Below are 20218 nucleotides of genomic sequence, written 5' to 3' on the forward strand. Positions count from 1 at the left end.
CATATAATCTTCGAAACATTTCCATTCCTTTTTAAATCTTTGATTTGACTGATATTTTATGATTGAGGCTAGCTTTGCCAGTTCTAAATATTCATTTAATTTGCAAATCTACTCCTCTTTTGAGGGCAAGATTTGAGATTTCCATTTAGAAGCAATCACTACCCTGGCAAAACTGGCAAACATTTTCTGTTCCTCCATCACTCCTACCCTGCAAATGTTTCAGCCCAAATGAGAAATTACATTAAGACATGGCTGCTGGTGCTGCAACCTGCAATTTTGCCCTTAAAATGCACTGCCAAATTATCCTCAGGCGCATCAAGCGTATACAGATTTTCTTACTTTGTTTTTTTTTCCCCCGCCCACAGCAGCTGATGTGCTGTCCTGATTAATACAATATATTATCTCAATAAGAAAATTGTATTTTACGCCTGGAAAATGCTTTATGACAGAATAGTGAAATCCTAAGTGAATACCTGATAAAGCAATAAACCTGTAAGAAGGGCAAATTTACGGTGCAGTGATTAATACAGATCTGGCTGCACATGACGCAAACACTTTAATGAATATCTGATAAGGAATACTGTGAGAGTTTTAAATTAACAGCCCCACAGCGATCCCAATTGTGAATCACAAATGATTATCCAACTTGTTACATGAATAAACTTGTCAAACAAATTCATCGCCTGTATAGCAATTTCGAAACTCAACTCTCGATAAAGCCATCACACCGGTGCTCTTGATGAAATGCCACTGTCCATGAAAGATTCTTCTCCCGTTAACACCAATGCCACTGTTGCATGTTAAAGAGTTTCTACAGATAATGTATGGCCACAAAGCTCATGTGAACTGGTTGATTTATATTATCAATGCAATAAAGCACTGGCATGATCGAGGCAGTATTTTTATAGCAAAAATAAAAATAAAAATATTTATTCTACTGTACATAATTGTATGCCCCAATGTATGTATTTCACGTTTACATATATGAGATTTATGAACCACGTGCGTACACACACAGTTTTAATTTCCTCGATGAGTTATTTATAAAATTATTTTTAACCCCACTTTTGCTCCCTCCCTCATTCCTATGTGGCCCTAAAGGCGGCTCACAACATGTTAAAAACTTAATACAATTAATTTAATGTAAGTAGCAAAGGCGGCAGGGAAAAGAAGCATCTTGGAAAGTCAGTTTTAAAAACTGTGTTAAATTTGAATTAATTTGCTGTTAATTTGTTTTTAAAAATGGAAAACCAATAAAAATTAATTGGACAAAAAAACTCCTTAATACAATTAAAGCAAAGCAAAACTTTAAAACCCAATAAAATATAATTCCAAACAGGAAGTGGTGGGCAAGGGCAGGGTGGGAGAAAGAACCTAAAAAGCCAACCAAGAGTGGCCAACTAGACCTGTTACTTCAAGGAATATTTCAGTGTTGCTATCCAGTCTCTTGGTGTGTTGGGTTTTTCGCAGGAGAGGGCGGAGCGGGTAAGGGAAAGTCAGCTGGGGAAGTTGAATTTGTAGCAGCAGCATGGGGGTGTGCGATTAACTGCTTCCCCACCCATGAGAGAAAAAGGAAGGTGCTTATGAAGTGGTCTGCTGTGGCTGGAATGAACACTTAGATGGGTATATAAAAGTCTCAAATCCTTTATGCGAGAGAGAGAGAGAGAGAGAGAGAGAGAGAGAGAGAGAGAGAGAGAGTGGCTGTTTGACCTGAGCTGATGACACTGCTGTAGTGTATAAATAATAAATAAATAAATAAGAAATAACCACAACAAATGCTCTTCAAATACAGTGGTACCTCGGGTTACATACGCTTCAGGTTACAGACTCTGCTAACCCAGGAATAGTGCTTCAGGTTAAGAACTTTGCTTCAGGATGAGAACGGAAATCGTGCTCCGGTGGCGTGGCAGCAGCTGGAGGCCCCATTAGCTAAAGTGGTGCTTCAGGTTAAGAACAGTTTCAGGTTAAGTACAGACGGAACGAATTAAGTACTTAACCTGAGGTACCACTGTACACTGCTTGCTTTTTAACACTGTCATCTGGAATTGATCCTAGAACCGGCATCAGAACCTTGCTTGTTGTAAATCCCAATCTCTTCTGATCCCACCCACGACCCCTGTTACCATGCCTGGGTATAGCCCTGAATAGGGACCGGGGTGATGCTGTGGTCTAAACCACTGAGTCTCTTGGGCTTGCCAATCAGAAGGTCGGCGATTCGAATCTCCGCAACGGGGTGAGTTCCCATTGCTCTGTCCCAGCTCCGGCCAACCTAGCAGTTCCAAAGTATGCCAGTGCAAGTAGATAAATAGGCACAGCTGCGGCAGGAAGGTAAACGGCGTTTCCATGCACTCTGGTTTCCGTCACGGTGTCCTGTTGCACCAGAAGTGGTTTAGTCATGCTGGCCACATGACCCGGAAAGCTGTCTGTGGACAAACACTGGCTCCATCGGCCTGAAAGTGAGATGAGCGCTGCAACCCCATAGTCGTCTTTGACTGGACTTAACCATCCTTTACCATTACCTTTATAGCCCTGAATAGAGCGAGATCAATTGATAAAAACATAAAAACAACATAAATGATTTACAACTCATGAAAACAGAATTCCTTGCATGATTTAGTGCTGGCGCTGGAGTTTCGTGCTTTCAACAGTTTGTGACAGGTAGAAATTCAATGGGATAAGACTCTCCTAGTATAGGAATACAATTATGGGGAAGGCTTTACCTGCTGGTATGCCATCCAAAAGACATCTTAGTGCTTGTGTCTGGCCCACGATTTACCTTAGGACCCTCCACTCCAGCCACAAAACAGGATACAGTGGTACCTCGGGTTAAGTACTTAATTCGTTCCAAAGGTCTGTTCTTAACCTGAAACTGTTCTTAACCTGAAGCACCACTTTAGCTAATGGGGCCTCCTGCTGCCACTGCGCCGCAGCAGCACAATTTCTGTTCTCATCCTGAAGCAAAGTTCTTAACGTGAAGCACTATTTCTGGGTTAGCGGAGTCTGTAACCTGAAGCGTATGTAACCTGAAGCATATGTAACCCGAGCTACCACTGTACAAATCTGTGTGACACAAAGTGTGTGCAAAGGTGACACATGTTTGTTCTCTCTTTTGCAGGTGGGGCAATCTTCCTACAGCGTTACAAACCCAGGAAACCCACTACTGCATATAACATAGCAGCTAAGACTGATCTGTTAATTCAACTCGTGTCCCCAGCATTCTCCTACGGTTAAGGCACTCCTTTGTGCTTTTATTGCACCAATTTCTACCTTTTTCTAATTAAATAGCTTCCTAGGAGAAAACTATTAGGACATCAAAATTCATGCCAGATGCAAAATACACACCTCCTGAGCAATTGCCAGCACAAATATTGCTGTTTAAAATTTACAGCGCAGTGTAAAACAAAGGCAAATCTCTGTCATCATTCAATTTGAGCAGAAAAGTCCCACTAGTCATATATAGCTAAACAGATTTCCTCTCCTGGTTGCTAAGGCCTCGCAATCTAGGAAAACGTGACTCGTGATCCTGCATACATCTTAATATGCAAAAATTATGGGGGAAAGAAACAAAATGAACCCAGGAATGCACAGGGCACCTGTAAAATCTTCTCTGGGCCAGTGACGGAGCTGCAGTAATAGTTTGAGAAGTCACCAAGGCAACTTCTAAATGTGGTTTAGCAGATTTCACCACCATCACCAGATGCTTCTTCACTGCACTGGACATTGCTATAACTATAGTGAAAATTAGCCTTTGGGGTCGGTGGGTAAGATACCTTCTTACCCAGCCTTCTTTAAGCCAATATATGGCATCATCAAATTATGTTCCCTAAGTGGTCATTCCGAAAGGTTTCAAATGCTCTGTTCAGTAACTGGCCTAAGCTCAGAAGTGGTGGCTGTGACTTGCTAAGTGGGATTCCCATAATATCCACATCCCTTTGGTTTCCTAGAAAATGTGTGCCCTTTGCCACATGGTGGCCTCATATGATCTTACAGCAAGGTGATGCAATCTGGTAGAAGTCAATCACGTTAGTTGTATGACAGCATGGAAACGGTGAACTTGGTTGAACTGGGAGCACAGACTGGGGTTGTTAAAGCCTCTCCCACTTGCTCTTCCCGTCTGCAATTAATTGCTGTCCCCATGCCACCCAGCTCATGACAGATCAGCTAGGCCAGGGGTCAGCAAACTTTTTCAGCAGGGGGTTGGTCCACTGTCCTTCAGACCTTGTGACTATATTTGGGGGGGGATGAACGAATTCCTATGCCCCGCAAATAACCCAGAGATGCATTTTAAATAAAAGCACACATTCTACTCATGTAAAAACACCAAGCAGGTCCCACAAATAACCCAGAGATATCTTTTAAATAAAAGGACACATTCTACTCATGTAAAAACACACTGATTCCCAGACTGTCTGTGGGCCGGATTGAGAAGGCGATTGGGCCGGATCCGGCCCCCGGGCCTTAGTTTGCCTACCCATGAGCTAGGCAGTATGGACAGATGAGCAGAGCTCCCCAGGGCTTGACAGGCCTCACAGAATGGCTGAGGGTCAGGGGTTGCATTTGGAAACTGCACCAGCATCATTTAATAAAAAAGCAAGCATCTACAATATGCGTAAGGCTGTGAATTAGTACTGACCATAGACCTAGGCTTCATTACACTGGACTTCACACACCCTCAAATAATAACTGCTTGCATTTTCGAAGCTTAACAAACAAATGAATTAAAAGTGTATCACATTTGGAGTTGTGTTTTTTTGGTCTTTTTTTTTTTGGCATCCGATAGCAAAGTTGAATGGGAGTTTTAACTGCCATTTGCACACTTCCCTTCTGAATTCCAAGTACCGGTACATCTGGTGGCAGATTTTAACCGGTCAGCTAAGGAAGGGAACCAACAAAAGAATCCTGGTTGGACTCAGGGCTTAAGTCACTTCTGGCTTGTGATCTAGAAACAAAACAAAACTATATAGTGCATCACCTTAGCCTACTACTGTAGTGGGTAAAGTACTCAAAATATTCCTTCAATAAATCCACTATCACGATTTATTTGCATTTACCAGGGTCAGGATGGCAGGACACTGGACTTAATGGAGCTCACTTATGATAAAACATGTACTTAAGACTGACTTTTGAAAAGAAAAAATGCAACTAGAAAACTGCCTGATGTTAATAAGCAATATACGCAGAGGATGAACTTGCATACTGAGGGGATTTTTCTTCTTTTTGTGAGGGAGGGTAGTGTATTTATGTGTGCTGTGTGCCCAGAAATACCGTATTTTTCACCCTATAGGATGCACCGTCCCATAAGGCGCACCTGGTTTTTGGGGGGGAAATAAAGGGGGGGAATTATTTTTCCCCCCCCCCAGGACTGGGGCGGGGGAAGCCCGGGCTCCCACGCCTTGCAGAGAGCTGTGTGAAGTCTGGGCGCGCTGAGCTCAGCGCGCCCTGGCTTCAGCATGCAGGCAACTCTCCGCAAGCCGTGGGAGGCCGGTGCGGGCTCCCACGGCTTGCGGATATCTGCGCGAAGCCTGGAGAGCGAGAGCCTGCATTCGCCCCATAGGATGCACACACATTTCCCCTTCATTTTTGTAGGGGGGAAAGTGCGTCCTATGGGGCGAAAAATACGGCACATTTCTCCTCTCCCCATTCCTTATAAGTGAGTGCAGGTTGTGTTTGGAGCAGGGAGGGAGGTTTTACCCTCCTTGCAAATGTTGTCCAAAACTGTTAAAAGTGATTCATTTAAGTGGGAGAAACCACAGTGGCGTGCCTGAAGACACAACTGGAGTACCTGGTACCTGACCCATTGACACCAGTCCTTAAGTATTTAATGCCATTTTTCTTGGTCACTGAGAAGCGTGACAGAATGTTGGGAGCTTTTACGGAGATGCTAATCTAGAAGGGCCTTTATATATGCAAATATATCTCAGCAACAGAAATTGCTCTATGGATTACTTAAGCATTCAATGCAACCATTATACGTTACCTTTCAGAATAATAATAAAGACTACGCTTTATGTAGTCAAGGATTCATTTTTTATATGTATTCATTTATGAGCTGTTTGCTGAAAGAAGTCTCAGAGGCAAAACTCTTGAGTGGATAAAAATTTAGAGTGCATTCTGCACTGTGGCACATTTACTTTTTGAAACGGGCCGGCTTTCCTTAGGTACTACTTAAGGAAGCATTAGGACTTAACCGCAGTTGGATTTGGTTTTGTCTTTGAGAATAAAGAATTAAAGTATCACCCATGCCACAGAATTATGCCACTGGAATTGAATATGTGTATATTTATTTTGAATCCAGAGGTAAGATTATCACTTGAAACAAAATGGATCGACCTTCTATTAGAATGTACAGAATCTGCTTTTTGGGTAAAAAAAATATATCCAAACAAATTGAAGGGCAGTGAGGGCAAATGGGGTAATTGGCAGGGAGAGTAGAAGGAAAACAACACCATGATGAAGCAACAGCCAAGGGAACGAAAGGGGCAGCACAGCCGTGTGAACATTTGGCATGTTGAGTATTTTTCAGTATCTGTCAGTCTGCATCAATTGTGCTCCTTTCAAAGCACATATCAAATTTAGAGAACATTGACACAGCACTAATATATTGTCTCTATGTGAATTGGACCTGAACATTGATACATTTGATTTTTCTTTTGTCTCCTGCTGTTCTGATAACAAGCTTTCTGCATTTCCTAATCATATGCACTCTTTCTTCCTGGAATTTCAGACCCTTACTTCTCCACTAAAATATGGACAAGCCTAGCACACATTCTCAAAAGGAAAAGGAATAAAAAACACCTTAGAGATGTGATCGTGACTTTTTTTTAATATTAAAACCATGGTTTATATCCTGCCTTATTGCAGAAGCTAACACCAAAAAAATATAAAAACTGTGGCTGTGAAATTGTGGGGGGATCATTGATTTCTAGCCTGTAATGTAGCTGGACTTAGCATTGACAAAAAGAAGGCAGGAAATAGCATATGGGAAATGGGGGCAATGGGGGGGATTTCATTATAAGCAGGAGGAAAGCTAATAATTAATAACAGATGGTAATAAATGATTTATATGAGAGTATATTGGGGTTTCTCAGAAATAAATGAAGGTCTTGGTCACATAAGATACAAACAGCTTTCAACATGTGTCCATTGGCTGGTACATCTGGGCAAAGAAATGAAGAGCCCTTTTATTTAAAATGTAGAAATACAAGATGGGTTTTTAGCTACTTACAAAATTTGGGCTTTTCCTGTACTCTACCATCTGTTCTGCTATGAGCAGCAAGCATAATGGTCTTATAAAACACAATGGAGAGAAACAAGTTAACTGTGAAGTGAAACTTGGTACAATCAGAGTTACATAAAGTAGATTTATGTTCAGCAAGACACCTTTAAATATGTGCCTGGCCAGAGCAGGACAGCACAGTGTACCTTAAAAGTTAAAGCATAAACCTTCCTGCTTCAGTTATAAACATACTTGGGAATCTGTCATGGCAGCCTCCACCCAAGATATGGGGGGGGGGGGGTTGCGCAAAGATACGGATGCAGAGAAATCACCAGAAATGGATACCTTCCTTTGATCTCGTAATGCTAGCTATTCCAAGGGACACAACCTAACAAAGTTCATCTAGGATAGAAGGAATGATGTGATCTCGTGCAATTTCTTTAGAACTTTTGGGTGACTGACACCTAGGCTTAATATTGACTCAACCAAGTCCTTAGAATGAAGTAACTCCCCTATAATCAGAAGGGGAGGCCCTGATGGGTCTGCTGCAACTGGCTGCAGTTGGCCCTGACCGATCATAGGGCACTGGACCTCTACTAAGAAGGAGGAACTGCTTCTACGATGTTTATCTGCATGTGATGCTTAATGGTACCCAGGAAACTTAGGTGCTACCTTTATTCTTGGCTAAGGTATGCTGCCAGTCCAGTGTCTCGCTTCCTTCCCTTAAAGGTAAAGGGACCCCTGACCATTAGGTCCAGTCGTGGCCAACTCTGGGCTTGCAGCGCTTATCTCGCTTTACTGGCAGAGGGAGCCGGCGTACAGCTTCCGGGTCATGTGGCCAGCATGACTAAGCCACTTCTGGCAAACCAGAGCAGCGCACGGAAACGCCGTTTACCTTCCCGCCGGAGCAGTACCTATTTATCTACTTGCACTTTGACGTGCTTTCTAACTGCTAGGTTGGCAGGAGCAGGGACCGAGCAACGGGAGCTCAGCCCATCGCGGGGATTCGAACCGCTGACCTTTTGATTGGCAAATCCTAGGCTCTGTGGTTTAACCCACAGCGCCACCTGTGTCCCAAAAGGAAAAGGATCCCTGGGCGGTTAAGTCCAATCAAAGGCGACTATGGGGTTGCAGTGCTCATCTTACTTTCAGGCCAAGGGAGCCGGTGTTTGTCCACAGACAGCTTTCCGGGTCATGTGGCCAGCAGGACTAAACTGCTTCTGGCACAACAGGACACTGTGATGGAAAGCAGAGCTCATGGAAACACAGTTTACCCTCCCGCCGGAGCGGTACCTATTTATCTACTTGCACTTTGAGGTGCTTTCGAACTGCTAGGTTGGCAGGAGCAGGGACCGAGCAACGGGAGCTCAACCCATTGTGGGGATTCGAACCACCGACCTTCTGATTGGCAAGCCCTAGGCTCTGTGGTTTAACCCACAGCGCCACTCGTGTCCCTTTTCCTTCCCTTACTATGCTTCATTTCTACCCTCTGGGCATAGAGTCCACGTCCCATGGAGGATGACAACTTGCGCAATGGAGAGCAGCTGAGGTTGCAGGGCAGCAAATGGCCCTGTTTGCGCTCACACGATGCTTATTGCATTGCTTCAGTTCCCTCTTGCAAACGTAGGATTCATTTAGATTATGGTTGCATTTTTAAAGGAAGGCTTTTCATTCCTGATAGCATCTGGTCAATCATTATTAAGTCGTGTATTTCTTAGGAACAGTTGGGACGTCTGCTAATTTTACATGATATGCTCCCTATTAAAGCACATCTAGGGGTTTTATTTTCCCAGAAAGAATACTGAATGGAATTCTTACGAGCAAACCAGTATAAATACAATTTCATCAAAATCAGGACTGAAATCTTTGTGTTATGCATTTTTCCTGTAGTCAACACCTAACTCTGAACAAAACTGGACTCCAAGTCACGATCTGGATGTTTGCTGGACTGCTGCATTGTGATTTTGATTGTTTGCTAAGCCTTTCAATTTCAGCACTGTCTTTTATTTTCAAACGCTTGATAAACAGCATTTTAAATTGCTCCTGAATCTTTTAAAAATGCTTCTGAAGGGCATTTAAAAATAACTATTTTGTGCTAATAATGAATTATTGCTTCAAAACAAACGATTAGAAACACTGCCGTAACATCTGTCAATAGTGTAATATGTGATTTGTGCTAGCTAGCTAGCTAGCAGAAACTGACAAAGGAGTGATTTTGACAACTGACATGCCCAGGTCATGATAAACTATGGTTTACTGAGACTTGAGAGAATGCACTTGCTTCACTCCCCTGCCCCTAAGCATCAGCAACAAACTACAATATCTGGCTTAGCACTATGTCCAAACCAAGGACTATAACTTGTTTCAGTCAAAGAAACCATATTTGGTAAGCCAAGAACAAACCTTGGCTTCAAATCATGTTTTGTTAGGAGTGTGAAACAAACCACAGCCTTCAGTTTGGATATACTGCTAAGCCAGGGACCATGGTTCATAGTTCCTATTCATGTGAGGAGTGAAGAGAAAGCTGTCTAAACATTCACAGTAAACCAGTAACTGTGATTTACCATGACATGCAAGTACAGCCAGTGTTAGCTACTCATGAGATGCCTCTTTCAAATGGTTCCTTGGCCATATACTCTGTAGTAATGGCATGTCACAGTTTGTTATCCAGAAAGCTTGTTTTGAGTTGCATCTGTGAGAACAGGACTCCACAGGAATCTAGGAGGAAGTTTGGAGCTAGCAAAGTCATATGCATCATTTTCTCATATTTACTTGGTGGGTTTAATTCCACTCTATTCAGTGGGCTCAGAGTTGCTTGTTCCCAAATCATTATCAAATTAAATGAAATGATTTGAGGGATAAAAGAGGCTAAATGAAATTTTTAAAAAATGATTCTTTATAGCCATAAAACCTATTGAAACAACAATCTTGAACAACCATATCTTATTGTACACAATCTGTTGCAATAAGCATCAAACTGGGGGTAAAAGGGCAGAGTCAGCGACTTGTTTGTACTCTGTTACACATAAGGAGAACCAAAAGTGGCTTATCATTTAATCCTTTAATACCAGCCAATAAAATAAAAATTGCTTACAGCAGCGATATCAAGGAGTGTTCGACCACAAGGTCATTCTATACTGTCTACAACTTGACTTTTCAGTTATCTTGGAATAGAAAACCAGTCTTTTGAATGATTCGGTGCATGTCCATACCACAAATCATCATTCCATGCCAAAGCAGTTTTCAGAGTTTCCCCCAACCACCTTTTCCACAAGACAACAGTCCCGTGAAGAAAGAATGTGCATTTAACTTCATGGATTTGGTCCTGAGTCACAATCAGACAGTATGCAAGGTGCATTTACAAAACTAAGTTCACTCACAGAAACCCATGGTAGAGGTCAATTGGATTCCACCGTATAAATATGACTGGTGCTGACTGTCTTTTACCCCCAGTCTGGAATGTGTGCTTAAATGTACTTTAGGTTGCCTGAAGAGTTCTCACGACTTTATAGAACCAAGTGGCACACGTGCGGAATACATTTTCACTGAGTTGAATCCTACGGACAGAAACTGCAACCAAATAACTCAGTTCTACAATATATCTTACTTCCAACGTATAAGGCTCGGGATTCTTTGGTACATGCCTAGATACTCTCACAAGTATATGCAAACCCAGATATACGCACTTCATACATATCCTCCATTACAATCAAGCTAATGAGCCAATAAATCAAATCACAGGCTGAACCTCATTATTTTAGGCATCCAAGTTCAATTTGCTTACTAATGGCTGCATGGCTGCTTTTAATAGATGTGCTATTAAAAAGTAAACATAATGAATGAATAACTATTTAGGCATCATTACCCTATAAAGATGAAAAATTTCAAAGAATGCGGAACCCATGGAAGCTACTTACTTTTTTTTTTAATTGTGGAAAAATGCTAATCATAAACTCAGATCGCAAATGTAAATTACACAGAGGAAAAGAGCTAGTAAAAAGCATCATCAGGTCTATCCCAACTTCATATTGATGTTGAATGAGCTGAAATGGCTAGTTTGTACACACATAGTTGTTTGAACAGTACAGATGAGGAAGCAATTCCTCACCCCCACCAATTTGGTGTATTTTGGGGTTTCCGAATATACCCAAACAAGGTTTTGATTTCTCAGTGGCCTCATGTATCATTGCATTGTACAACATGGACACAGCGACATCCCAATCTTTAAATTTGTCGTGGCACCTCTAATTCTCCTGCGTTGGGACATGACAACATCACAGTGAAAGCATGCAGCCCACAGCCCACCGAAAGCAAGGAACTTCACGAATGATTCCTTGATCCTGCGTATGTATTAGAGAGAGAAGTTATAGGAGGACCAGCATACTAATGCTTTTGAGTGGAACTGCAACTTTTTCTAGCATTGGTGGATCTTCGTCTTCCCACAACCTCATGGGCCAACTTTGACAGATGGCCAGCCCCACCCCCTAATCAATCATCTGATGTCATGATGGTGTCTAGTGATTGACAGGTGGGTGATCCACCCATCATAGTGGGTCCACATGGGTAGGGTGAGAGGTCTTCTTTGCCAACTTGTTTCCCATAGGAACCCAGGAGTGCTGGACACTCTGCTGCGCAGCTGATGAGCAAGGGTTTCATCCTGCTTGCTGCAGAGGTCTACTTCGCCAGTGAGCTCCCCGCAGAGAATGTGCTTGCAAAACAGCATGCAGCAGGAGGAATCCCTGCCCTGCTCAAGCTGACATTCCCTAGTGACGTCAGCCAATGGACAGGTTGGTGTGCTTTGGGGAATGTGGCCTCACAGGCCAGGTTCAACCTCATGGTAGGCCAAGAATGGTCTGTGGGGTCAGAGGTTCCTCATCCCTGCATTATAGCACAATTGGGCTGAACAAAAATGCCTCCAGGTCAACTATCTCTGATCAGGGGCAGTGATGGTGGTGGCAAGGCTGCAGAAGTGGTGTCTCAGATCGGAGGAAAGGATGCTATCTACTCATTCGGATGCCATTCTCAGACGATTTTGCATATCTTTAGCGGTTCACCCTTCTCTTCCTTCCCAGCTCTTAGCATGTGGCGATGATGTATTGTGAGCCTAGTTTCAGATGCGCTCCAGCCTTTGGAGCAAAAGACTGCAGTTGGTTGTTATCCCTGGTCAAGGCAAGGCACCCCACCCCCAAGCCTGTGCCATTCTGCCATTATTAATCCACACTGGATCTGGGGCTTGGCTCAGTGAGTTCTGCACATATACATCTTTGGGCAGTTGCCCACCTTTGCTGTGTGCTGGCTCCAGCCATGTCAGCCAAGCAACTCCCAACGTTGCGATTAGGAAACATATTGCACCATGCTGTGGAACTCCCTAGACTTTCCACAAAAACCGAGTGCTGGAGCATCATTGCATAAATCTGTGATACTTGTATTTGTCCAGATTTGTTTACTCTTCCAGCTTCTCTCTCAGGCCTCCCACTTGCAAATTCTTCTCAAAGCTGTTTAAGCAGAACTAGACAGGCAGATTCCTTTTGGAATCGCAAGCTCTTTCCCACATGTCTTATCCAAATCATCAAGCCTGAGACGTCTTGGTAGCCTAACCATTTTTGGAAATCAGTGCACACAGCATGTGGCGGTGAAACCTCTGTGCCCTTTTCAGTTAATATTGATTAGGTGAAATCAATAAAATTAGAGACACGTGTGTGTGTTTTGTTTTTTTACCACCACCTACAGAAAGCTGAGATGAATTTGCACATACAGACTGCTTGCAAATGCTACTGATTCAAAAGTTAACCTTAAAAATATTCAGCAAATGAAGTTTGCTTCAAGAAATAGGATATAAGCTGCCTTTGAATTAAGAATGAGCAACTTGCCTCTTCCTCCATGAAGATGCCTACATAGAGAGCCAGTGTGGTGTGGTGGTTAGAGTGGTGGACTAGGACCTGGGAGACCAGGGTTCAAATCCCCACTCAGCCATGAAGCTCACTGGGTGAAATTGGGCCAGTCACTGTCTCTCCTCTCAGCCTAACCTCACAGGGTTGTTGTGAGGACTAAATGAGAAGGGGGGGGAACTATGTATGCCACCTTGAGCTCCTGGGGGGGGGAGTGGGCTAGATAAGCCATAAATAGGCCGCCATTGAAATGGATGGGAGCATCACAACGCTGCTGTAAACAAAGGGAAGCAGCACTTCCAGGCATTGCTCTCTGCAAACTCTCACTTTCCTTAAACATCGTTCCAACGTTTCAATCTTACCTGGAATTGTATTCTTTGGTTAATGTGAGGCACGTGGAACTGTTTCAGGAAACGCTCGTCTTTGCTCCAGAAAAGTCGGATGTCAGGGATGCTGTACAGGATCATGGCCAGCCTCTCCAACCCCAGGCCAAACGCCCAGCCGATTTTGTTCTCTGCGCCAGCTGCAATTACACAAAGAAAAACACACAAGGTCTTAACGGGAGAATAAAGGCAATAGTAAGATTGGTATTCTAAAAGGTGGGATATAAATCTATTAAACAAATGCATATTAAATACATAAATGAAAAGTTGTGTTTCCTTAAAAAAAAACACACCAAAAATAGTGTGTTCCCCCAATATGGGGGAACTTTTTAAAGAATCAGCTATGCCTGCTAATTTTATGCCTCATCGCAAAGAAAGGAAATACCGTATTTTTTGCTCTATCAGACTCACTTTTTCCCTCCTAAAAAGTAAGGGGAAATGTGTGTGCGTCTTATGGAGTGAATGCAGGCTGTGCAGCTATCCCAGAAGCCAGAACAGCAAGAGGGATTGCTGCTTTCACTGCGCAGTGATCCCTCTTGCTGTTCTGGCTTCTGAGATTCAGAATATTTTTTTTCTTGTTTTCCTCCTCCAAAAACTAGGTGCGTCTTGTGGTCTGGTGCGTCTTATAGAGCGAAAAATACGGTATAGATCAGGAGTAGCTAACATGGTGCCCTCTGGATGTTGCTAAACTATTAACTTCCACCAGCTCCAGTACCTCGCAATGAAGAGCACAAAATCTGCAGAGGAAACTAATGGACCAAACATAGTGCAGTTAGTGCACCTATTGTTCTCCATATGGAAAGAACCAGTCAAAACCACAAGCAAAAGCCCAGAGCAAGGTACAGGTTGAAGGTCAAGGTTGGAAGCCTGTCGGGATACAGGTGACATTTCCAGATCAAACCGAAGTCACAAAGCAACCTTCCACTGAACACACTGTTTCCAAAGTGGCAGCTGTGGCATTCGCACAGAGCCCCCTATTGACCCTGCACCACCACGGCTTATTTCTTCCACTGCCACCAATCAGGTTTCCCCGGTAATATATTCAGACCCAGTCAGGTTGTAACGTATTAACAAAGATTCCAGTTTATTGTGAACGCAAACAAGTTCTAAATACTTTGAAACACTGTACAGTGGTACCTCGGGTTACATACGCTTCAGGTTACATACGCTTCAGGTTACAGACTCCGCTAACCCAGAAATAGTGCTTCAGGTTAAGAACTTTGCTTCAGGATAAGAACAGAAATCGGGCTCTGGCGGCACAGCAGGAGGAGGAGGCCCCATTAGCTAAAGTGGTGCTTCAGGTTAAGAACAGCTTCAGGTTAAGAACGGACCTCCGGAACGAATTAAGTACTTAACCCGAGGTACCACTGTAATCCAATTCACTCTCTCTGTCTCCCCTCTGTCTCTGACTCCTATGCCTCCCACCCACAAGAAACCAACCAAACTAACTGCCAAAACCCGTGTTGTGCCTTAAACACAGTTAGGCTTCGCCCCTGGGCTTTCTTATTGGTCAGTCTATTAACCCTTTCTCTCTCCCCCCAGTACGACATCTCCATAATGAGTGGGCAAATGCGACATTAGCCAATTTGGGGATGCAGATGAAAGGCTGCTTGAAATCCTGACTGGCAAATTTGAAAAGCAGAGGACCCCGTTTCTCTTGGCTGACCAACGCACTGCAAGTCACTCTGCTCTAGGTAGGAGGGAAACATAACAGGTGGAATTCCAGTTCCGTCCCGTCCCCCGTCCCCCCGGCCCACCTGGGAAATATCTGGAGGAAATGACGGCCTATTTGAGTTTTGGCTAGCCATTCTTTCAATATTGCCAATTGCTTGCTTTGGCAATCAGGCTGTTTTCCCCCCACATGTGGTCAGATGCCTTTTTCTTTTGGGGACATCTGTTGCATTGCTTGTTCCTTAAAATATCTGATATTCTCTGTGTGCTGCATGGCTGTGAAGAAAGGTTGTCCACGTGGATCAGCCCGCATAGATCAACCCACAAAATCCAGACAATGGGAAACACTTCTAGATTAGCACTATTACTACTACCAGGTTAGTAAGCAAGTAGCTCCAGATAACTCAAGCAAAAAAAGCAACTTTGCAAATAATTATCATTGTTGGCAGTGCTGTTGGGCACCTAGATTAACTACAGAGATAAGTATCATCACCGCCGTTTAAAGAAATGGATGACAAATGAAATGCCAGACTCCCATAATTCTATAATTACAGTGTAATGGCAATTAATGCATTCTTATTTCCTACTAGAAATTATGTGAAACGCTAAAGGGACCACTGTGCCTTTTAAGACTCACCCTTATCATCAAGTTGCATCTCGTCTATCATTATCCAAAATATAATTGAAAGACAAAAAAAAAAAGCCAAGCAAAAACAAACTTGGCAGGCAGCTCTTAATTGCCTGCTCCTTTCCTATCTAGTATGAGGCTTGTCAGCAAATCTCAAAAGAAAAGCACAACGGTATGTGTTGACATTCGATCTCCACTCATCACTACAAGCCCACTTTGAGCATCAATCACATTTGTTAATAAGTGAAATGGTGTGAAATACCAACATTTTAAATTACTGGAATGCTGTTCCGCTATTGTCAAAAATTCCAGAGACCTTTCTTTTAAAAAGGGGGAGGGGGAGACAATAACGAAGAATTTAATCCATGCATTTCAGAGATGAAGTGGCAATCATAACCATACACTGTCTTCCATATTTCCCTGTATACAACTTGTCTTCACTACTACTAGTCTTTGTAAAAGACTATAGGAAATCCATCAGGATGAATAAAGGTAAAGGTAAAGGGACCCCTGACCATTAGGTCCAGTCGTGACCGACTCTGGGGTTGCGGCGCTCATCTCACTTTATTGGCCGAGGGAGCCGGCGTACAGCTTCCGGGTCATGTGGCCAGCATGACTAAGCCACTTCTGGCAAACCAGAGCAGCACACAGAAACGCCGTTTACCTTCCCGCCAGAGCGGTATCTACTTATCTACTTGCACTTTGACATGCTTTTGAACTGCTCACCCCATCGCAGGGATTTGAACATCCGACCTTCTGATCGGCAAGCCCTAGGCTCTGTGGTTTAACCCACAGCGCCACCTGCGTTCCATCAGGATGAATACCCACAGCCAATACCAGAGGAAAGCATTCTGGTTGCCCCCTCCCCCATGCTCCAGACTACAACTCTCATCGGCACCTGTCAGCATGGCCAATGGCCAGGAATGATGAGAACGACAGTCCATAACACCAAGGGGGAGCCAAGTTGCCTACTCTGGTCTACAGTGATTGGCAGCAGCTCTCCAAGGTTTCAGATAAGCATCTTCCCAGCCATTGTTGGTTTTGTGTGATTCCCAATCTGTCTCACTCATTGATCCCTGTAGTACAATTAGACTAGCAGCAGTCAGCTTGGTGATGGGCACAGCTGATGCTTGCCTTGCTGGCTGTCTAGCCTGCAAGAGGACTCTGACTGCTGGAGGTAGCTGGTTTCTAGATGCAACCTTATAGCGTGCGGCAAGAGGCGCTGATATGCTTAATGAAGCTTGTTAAGAGTAAATTAGTCAAATATTCCAAGGCCTTAGCTAGACTCAGTTAGAGGGAAGACAGAAGAAGAGTGTTCAACGGAGAGATATGAATCACAAAAAAACTTGTAACAGTCTGTAAAAGCATCTGTGACTGACCAATAGCAGTATATCCTTCCTTTATATTTGGATGGACACGTCTGGTCCAGTAGGGGGTAGAGCTAAAATACGATAGCTCTCCATTTGCTGAACAGCATCTGCTTAAAGAACTACAAGGTTGATTACTTCAAACACAGCAGCCAAATTCATCTGGTGCTCGGTGACCACCCAAAGAATAGTTACGAGCTTCAAGCTTGAGTCATCAAGGTGGGCCTCAAAATAAGCAAGTATATTTATTGTTAGAAAACAGTTGATGTTTAATAACCTCAGCTCATGGGTCTGCTTGGCTGCCACCACACAAATGAACTCATGTGGACCCAGGCATTTGAAAACAGAAGCGAACCTACAAACAGTGATGTTAAGATCACAGATATTAGTCAGATCAATTTTGTGCATGTGTGATATCACATTACAGTGACCATGATTCACCTCCCCCAATGCCTGGACTCACTCTACCCTGCACACGACCATCACATCAGCCTGAGTGTTGGAAGAGGCCCATTGTTTCAACCTTTTCTGTGACTGCAGAATGACGCCAGCTGTTAAGAAGAAACCAGGTAGCAAATACAAGCAGAATCAACGTACTCTGACAAATAATAATCTTATACTGAAAATTCAAAGGCATTCATCAGAGGACATAAGAATAAAAGTTGACCTCTTTAAATATATATTTAGCCTACTGGCCATGTTCCAAATGCAGATCAGAGTGCTGCCAACAATTTATCATTCTTCCCTTCTTCCCTGACATGTCTTTACTTTTGACCTTTCAACATAGTTCATCAGGCAGTATTCACTACCTGAATAACAACCTAGACTTACTTAACATAGTTTTATGCTATAAAAAGCAAAATACCTTTCATTGGTATTAGGCTATTACTAAAACTATGTAGAACTTTGAACTGATCAACCAGCCAAGCACCTTTCTTTTCATAAACCTCAAGTCATTGATGGTACCAGATTAACCATGAAGGGTTATGGCATTGTTTGTGCATAGCAATCCAAATCATTTGGGGGGATGTATTATGGGGGCTGGGAGTGTTATATAAATGTGCTTTTATGACAATGCAGCAAAAAAATAGTTTGGGGAAAATCCTGCTAGCCAAAGACATTGAAAAGGCACAGGAGAACAGAACAGGATGATGCCATGGCACGTAGTTCTTCCACATATTGTTATTGTTGTTGTTGTTTAGTCATGTCTGACTCTTCATGACCCCATGGACCAAAGCACGCCAGGCACTCCTGTCTTCCACTGCCTCCCGCAGTTTGGTCAAACTCATGTTTGTAGCTTCGAGAACACTATCCAACCATCTCATCCTCTGTTGTCCCCTTCTCCTTGTGCCCTCCATCTTTCACAACATCAGGGTCATTTCCAGGGAGTCTTTTCTTCTCATGAGGTGGCCAAAGTATTGGAGCCTCAGCTTCACGATCTGTCCTTCCAGTGAGCACTCAGGGCTGATTTCCTTCAGAATGGATAGGTTTGACTTCTTGCAGTCCATGGGACTCTCAAGGGTCTCCTCCAGCACCATAATTCAAAAGCATCCATTCTTCGACGAACAGCAGGAAATAACTTGACCTGGGGATCGTTGAGGGATGAGCTGTAGCTCACTGGGGAAGCACAAGCTTTGAACACAAAAGTTGAGTCCCCAGCATCTCAAAACAGGACCAGGGCAGACCACACTGCCTCAGACCCTGGAGAGATGTTGCCAGTGAGTAGATAGTTCTAGCTAGACCAGTGTTTCACAAACTTGGGCCTCCAGCTGTTTTTGGACTACAGCTCCCATCATCCCTGGCCACTGGTCTTGCTAGCTAGGGATGATGGGAGTTGTAGTCCAGAAACAGCTGGAGACCCAAGTTCCCAAGTTTTGGAAACACTGAGCTAGAAGCCTTGAGTGGGAAGCCTGTGGTCCTTCAGATGATGTTGGGCTCCAACTTCCATCAGTCCCGGACAGCATGGCTAATAATTAGGGGTGTGAGTTTTAGCCCAACAATATCTTCGAGGCCACAGGTTCCCCACCTCAAGCTAGATGGGGCAAATAATTGATAAAACAATTTCCTGAAATAACTGATAGTAGGAAAGAGTTATGAAAAGGATTAGTCAAAGCAGGAGAAGGTAAGAATATCAGCAGTGGTCAAGTAGGACAAACAGGGCATCCGTACGGTTCTCATAATATTTTCACATGTAACACCAAGAAATGCATCTAAGTCTCTTTTGTGTGTGTTAATGCCAGAAAATGAATCTTGTAAACAGCAGAGAAAATTTGGAATTGGGGGGGGGAAATGAAATGCAGCTTTTAACCAATGTAGGTTTCATCTTTACATTACAGACTGATTAAAACACAAACTTATTTAAGTTTCACGTTTGAAGATACCCTTAGGCTGTCCACAGTATATTTAGCTGGTGGACTGCTCTATCATTCCTTTGTGTCTCAAGCATGCCTGATCCAGCCTCATCTATTTTCATGTTCGTTTAGGAAACAGTTGAGGTGAAGGTTACACAAGGGAGCAAAATGAAATTTGTGGCTGGTGTCCCTGGAGACCGAGCCAGCTCTCATTCGAGTTAGCCCTAGAGGTGTGCTCAAACCATCATGTTCTCTTTCACCTTGGATCAGAAATTGTTCGCCAGATGAAAGACAGCCAGATAAATGAGAGAAAATGCAATTAAATGTCTGCCACTGTCACACAAAGTCACCATAGAGTATGACTCCCCCCATTTGCTTTGTGTTACATTAGTTACATTCTAGAACCGCAGTAACTAAATGCCAGTTCAGACATTATATCTTTTGTCCAAGACAGCCATGTGCTCTACCTTGAGCTTACACAACTTGGGCGTAAGGACTGCCTTGCAGGATCAGGCCAGGAGATTATTCAGCCCAGTCATGGGCAAGCTCCCAGCTCAAACTCAGAAGCAAGCTGAGCCATTTCCTCCCAAACTGGAACATAGTACAGTGGTACCTCGGTTTACGAACTTAATCCGTTCTGGAACTCCGTTCTTAAACTGAAACTGTTCTTAAACTGAGGCACACTTTCCCTAATGGGGGCTCCCGCCGCTGGAT

General features: G+C 43.4%; 1 protein-coding gene and 1 long non-coding RNA gene across 5 annotated transcripts in view; one reads left to right on the forward strand and one right to left on the reverse strand.

Moving 5' to 3' along the window:
• The window catches only part of LOC128417819 (uncharacterized), a 313698-nt gene that overhangs the window by 70925 nt on the left and 222555 nt on the right, over positions 1-20218 (forward strand). The gene's annotated exons all lie outside the window — the stretch shown is intronic.
• FARS2 (phenylalanyl-tRNA synthetase 2, mitochondrial) overlaps positions 1-20218 on the reverse strand; it is a 193569-nt gene that overhangs the window by 61444 nt on the left and 111907 nt on the right. For all 4 annotated transcript variants that reach the window (XM_053396992.1, XM_053396995.1, XM_053396993.1 and 1 more), the window contains one exon: positions 13467-13627. In XM_053396992.1, coding sequence (XP_053252967.1) covers positions 13467-13627 — 161 coding nt within the window. The remainder of the gene's footprint in view (positions 1-13466; positions 13628-20218) is intronic.

The sequence above is a fragment of the Podarcis raffonei genome, chromosome 7 (assembly GCF_027172205.1).
Source record: "Podarcis raffonei isolate rPodRaf1 chromosome 7, rPodRaf1.pri, whole genome shotgun sequence".
Classification (NCBI taxonomy): domain Eukaryota; kingdom Metazoa; phylum Chordata; class Lepidosauria; order Squamata; family Lacertidae; genus Podarcis; species Podarcis raffonei.